Source organism: Diabrotica undecimpunctata, chromosome 5 (genome assembly GCF_040954645.1).
Source record: "Diabrotica undecimpunctata isolate CICGRU chromosome 5, icDiaUnde3, whole genome shotgun sequence".
Lineage (NCBI taxonomy): Eukaryota > Metazoa > Arthropoda > Insecta > Coleoptera > Chrysomelidae > Diabrotica > Diabrotica undecimpunctata.
Genome location: NC_092807.1, coordinates 91,282,254 through 91,288,039, shown reverse-complemented (window position 1 = coordinate 91,288,039; position 5,786 = coordinate 91,282,254). Strand labels below are relative to the sequence as shown.

Here is a 5,786-nt window from a genome sequence, read left to right as displayed (position 1 = left end):
AGAAAATTAAAGACAACGAGAAAATCAAGACTATAGAGATAGAGGACAAAACTTTAGGAGAGAGTACACAAGAAGAGAATTTGTCCCGAGGAGGGAAAACGAAAGTAGAGACAACGGAAGAGTAAACTATGAACAAAGAAATCGGCAATGGAACGAAAACAGATATCGAGAGAACCAGAATAGAAACAACACTCGCACATACCAGGAAAACCGGAATAATAATAGAACGAATGAACCGGAAAATCGCGAAAACCGATACGGGTCCGAGAGACCAAGAGAAAATAGAAGAGCGGTCAACAACACACACATAGAGGAATATGAGGATGAGAGACAAAGCGACAGAAGTAGAAGCGAACAAGAACAGCAAGCGTCTTTTCACGAAGGCGCTCACTAAAGACAAAGAAGCAAACAGGAATTTTTTGTCACCCGAAGGAATTTATTAAATTGGCAGAAAATAAGGACAAAATAAGTGGAGCAAATCTGAAATTTGTAGATGGTTTTATTAACGAGACACCGATTAAAATTATGATTGATAGTGGATCGGAAATTACACTGATCAACAGAAAACTAATAGAGGAAGTTAATTTAACGAATTTGATTTACAAAATTCCCAAGGTAAATTTAGTGGGCGCAAATAAACGGACTTTGGCAACTATAAATGAAGGAATACGAATAAAAGTACGTTGGATAAGAAATTTTATGCATTACAATGTGTTGTGATGCCAAACATGTCGCATGATATGATCGTAGGAGTTGATGAATTGGCAGAAAAACATGTGGTGATAGATTTCAAAAATAACACGATGAAAATCACAGAGGAAAAAGAAGAAGAACAGGACAGTAAGGAAATGGAAAAGGAAAAGGAGAAACGAAAAAATGATTTAGACAAAGAACAAACGGTGGAAATGAATTTGGCAATGAAGCAAGGACAGAGAAGAAAGAGGAGATTGGCAAAAAAAAGTGAAAAGTGGGTTTCCTTAAAAGAAGAGATGAGCCCAGAAGAAGAAAAAGAAGAAAGATTAACAAAAGAAGACGAAAAAGGTACAATTGAAACAGTGGTATTTGAAGAAGTATGCGAAATGGAGAAAGCAGAAATTTCCGGAATGAAAATGTGGCTAAAAATATTGTATCCCATCAAAAATTAGACATTGTAGCAATAGATATGTTAAGTAATCTGATAATGACCACGCAGAGGAACAAACATATTTTGGCGATGGTAGATATTTTTTCGAAATATGTAAAGCTATACACATGCCGTACGACAAAGGGGGAAGAAATTATGAGAAAGATAGACAATTTTATAGCCACCGTAGGAACACCAAGGAAAATTCTTTTAGACAATGCTACGTATTTCCGGAGTGACCGATTCAAGAGACAGTTGCAAGACAGGGGAATAGGGACAAATTTTGACAGTATCCGACATCCCAAAAGTAATCCGTCAGAACGTTTTATACAAGAGACGACAAAATTCCTCCGCATTGCTGCCATTGGACAACATCGACGATGGGATAGGAAAGTGGCAGAAATTGAAAACTTCTTGAACACCACTCCAAGTACGGTGACAAAAGAAACGCCGGAATATGTCATGAAGGGAATTATGCCAGTACGGCCATGGGAAGAACCGGAGCAGAGAGAGTATCAAACAGTATTGGAAACTGTTCGAAGGAGGCTGCAGCGCAGTAATGAAAAATATCTCCAAAGGCAAATCCAGAATAGAAAACGAAGACCAGTGACTTTCCAGAAGGGATAAAAGGTGCTTGTAAGGGCGTTACGAGTATCAAATCTCACTTGAGACGTGTGTGCAAAGCTAATGCCTATTTTCGAGGGTCCATACATCATACAAAATGAAAATGGAGTAAACAGCTATGTTCTTTGACATGTAGAATCAGAAAAGATACGAGGAGTTTACAATATCCAGGATGTGTACAAATACCATGAATAAAAATAAGAGTATAAATTAAGATGGAGTAATAAAAATTTACGATAGGATAAAATGACTACAAAAGGAAAATATTGTGTTGAGAGAAAATAATATTTTTCTTTGGTTACACTTAAAAAAAAAAATTTGTATCTCAAAACAAGGCGGGGATTTGTTATGGATTAGTTTTTCGATCAGAAATAGAATAAAGAGTTTTTTTATTATTTTAATATACCGCGGGCATATAAGTTAAAATACAACCCTGTACTTATTTGTAATAGACCATAAGAGAAAACATTGTTCCGTGAAAGACTGAGTGAATAGTGAAAGGACAATGGAACCCGTATAATTATAGATTTAAGGAATAAACTTTGTATTGTATTTTGCGTTGGGCATTTTTCGAAAGTAAATAAGAATTAGATTTAGATATGAGATAACAAGAATTTGGAAACTTATTTCTGTTGAAAAAGGTAAAATTTTTAATGGTTTCTGAAAAGTAATTTAGGTGAAAGTAGTTTATTTGTTTTAAATATCATGTTGGAAATTTTCTAAATCGAAAATAAGTGGGAAAGATGAATGCTTATGATTGGTTAAAAAGGAATGATGGGAATGAAAGAGTTGAGAAGGTTGTCTGGGGAGATTGAAAGAATTATTATGTTACCGGCAGACCAGAAGAGGAGACGTGTTTTCGTGTAGTCAATCTGAGTACCAGTGTTTTCGTTTGTTAGTGAAAAAGGTGAAAGCTGAGAGCAGATCAAAATTGAGAAGATTAATACCTCTTTTGAGTCTGCATAGTCCACGAGATATAATTGAGAACGAAAGGAGAATTTGTGAATAAAGAATACCGGTCAAAAGAGGCTTGGGCTTGTGTTTTCGGAGGAGTAGTTTGCTGGTATGCGGTTTGGATCGATGCTGAGAACGGGAAAGATTTGATGGTAGCCGGACATAATTAATCAAGGAAGGAACTGTGGTTTTGATCGAGAGGAGACATCATTGTTGTAAAAAATTAAAGGTCAGTCAAATAATTTGAATGAAAGAAAATTTTAAGATATTCTAAAAATAAAATCAAATATAAGCATACGAACTAAGATTTCAAGTTTCAAAGAGTTATTTTTTTTGTGAATAAATTATATTTGTATATGGTCTTTTTTTTTAGTAGATATTATTATAAAACAGATTAATAGATAGTTTGTAATTAAAATTAAATTTAGAGTATAGGAGTTTGTTGGGAAAGATAATTGCCCACAAAAAGTTATTTATTAACATTCATCGTATTGCTTATTGAAAATAAATAATAATTTGTGTGCATATTTATGTTGTTTTAATGTTAGTTCCGTTTCCTGTTCTATCCAGATTATGAGCAATTAGGAGATACTGAACCCACTAGAAGAGATATATAAAGTAAACTGATTAAAGTAAAATTAAAAAGGCACCCTAAGAATTTTTAATAGTAATTGAATTGTATGACTCTGCATAAATTAGTGAATTAATTAATTCAATAATTGGATTAATTAAATTAGTGTTAATTAATAATAAAACATCATAAAGCAGATCACAACAATATATATATATATATATATATATATATATATATATATATATATATATATATATATATATATATATATATATATATATAATAAAGTAAGGTACACTCGAAGAGTGGTGGGTTTTTCGGTCAAAGTGGAGAAATAAAAGACAAAGAAGGTGGCATCTATTTATTGAAGACGTTTCGCTTTTTAATCGAAAAGCATCATCAGTTCACCTAAAAAGAACAATATGAAAAACCAAACATCCATAAAAAGGTTGTTATAAATGTGTTACCTTAAAAAGATATGTAGCAGTTAATGATATTAAATATGTAAAGAAGCTTATGAAAATGGACATTATAAGATTATGTTGTATAAAAAATTAATTGAAACTGAATACAATCTACAAATTCACTCAAACTTAGCACAGCAAAAGAACATGTGGTAATTGTACATGTATATAAAAAATATGTAAAAAACTTAAGTAAAAAACATTAATTTTCAGAGAACTAAAAAGATCATAAGATACACTTTCAACAGTATATTATTAAATTTTCCAATAAAATCCTTTATAAAAAGGTATATAAAAAGCCCAGTCGGGCTATGTTAAAAAGACAAAACGTTTTCGGAATAAGTATTCCATCATCAGTGTCAATATATTACATAAATGTAGCCACTAAATATGAAGGTAAGAACCCTTTAAAAATTAATATTTAAAGTTTAGTTTACATTATGTCGTGTTTACAAATAGGATGGTAAAGTTACCGTTGGATTGGTAACATGGCGACATATGACTCTACATTAAGTTGCAAGTCCTGAGACGGTATGTCTACGAGGACTTTATTAAAGCAACTAACTAAAATAAGTAAGTTTATTACGAAGTGAAATTCAAGGAACCTACTGTCGTCACTTGCAGGACCGTCCCTTCCTAAGGTCACATTCACCAATAATCCTTAGATTCATATGCATTACATAATAACACAATATCGTGGACAGTAACCAACGTGGAGAGTTTAGCCACACTTTGCTCTCCTTTTTACTTATCATTTCACTTATCAGATTAATTAGAATGGCTTTATTCTCTCCAGTCGTATTATCTAATTGGCGTGGCCTAGGGGTTTGATGGTGTCGACGTTCACAAGGTTGTAGAGCCATTGTTTGTGGCTCTTGGAAAACTTACTTATTGTCTGGCTAATGTATCTATCTGGAGGTCTCAATGAAGATCACAGTTTCTGAATAACCAAGAAGCGTTGACGATGCTCCTTAAAACTTTATTCTGATAACGTTGTAAAACTCAGATGTATCTTTATTTTGCACAGCTTCTTAGTCCTCTACTTTCATATCGATTTAAGGACTTGATTGTACAATAATACTTTATTGTAAGCAGCCAGAGCAAAATATTTCCATGAACCAGTACCTCTTTGTGAATGTAATTCTTTATTCTTCCCTTTTCTCCTTAATATGAGCTTTCCAGCGCAGCTTTGCATTTAATTCCATACCCAACTGGTAAAATTCGTCTCCAAATGTCTTAATCTTGTTAGGTTATGTTGGGATACTGGTGGTATGGAACACGTATTAGACTAGTCTCAAAAACAGGATATATTATAATTAATAGTTGAGAATATTCTTTTGGTAAGTAGCATCTCATTTTGTAATATAATTTATCATGCCACACTTCGTCAAAGTCCTCCGATAAATTAGGAAAAACTGCAGAACAGCAATGGAATACACAAGAATAGGACATATAATATACCAAAGACTAGAAATATACTGAATGAGTTAATAAGACGATTGTTACTGCAGTCACGCCTTTTATTCAAGACAATCATAAAGATTGGAACAAGGAAATTTATAAATAAGCTCATACTATTCGTCTAGCTAATCATAAATTGATACAGTTTTGTCCTTCATCTGCTAGAAACATTCCAGTTGATGGTTCCTTCCTTGGTACTATTAGAGAAACAGCTAACAATATTGTTAATATTAACAATAAACTGTTTCATCCCAAAATTTTGGATAATATTTCTCTCACCTTTAAAGAAGTTCAAAAGAGGATTTATCACTTTTACACTACATTCACCAACTGCTACAATTTATGTAGGCGGGACGTAAAATTTCATGTAAGTGACAAAGTCTGAAAGAAAAACATTCTTTTGAAAGCTGTGGATTACTTTTCTGCTTAATTCGCTTCCAAATTTATTTCATGTATTATAAATATGAACTTTCACTGAACACTAAGAAAACAAAATGTATGATGATCTCTAAGAAAAAACATCAAATTGAAAGAATAAGTGTGAATTATCAACTAATGGAAAGAGTATAGACATACAACTACCTTG

The 5,786-nt window shown here is 32.6% G+C and overlaps 1 protein-coding gene across 1 annotated transcript; it reads left to right on the top strand.

Moving 5' to 3' along the window:
• The first annotated feature begins 1,180 nt into the window (after positions 1–1,180).
• Positions 1,181–1,750, top strand: LOC140442363 (uncharacterized). The gene has a single exon (XM_072533438.1). The coding sequence runs from the start codon at positions 1,181–1,183 to the stop codon at positions 1,748–1,750; it is 570 nt and encodes a 189-aa protein (XP_072389539.1).
• Positions 1,751–5,786: the final 4,036 nt, after the last annotated feature.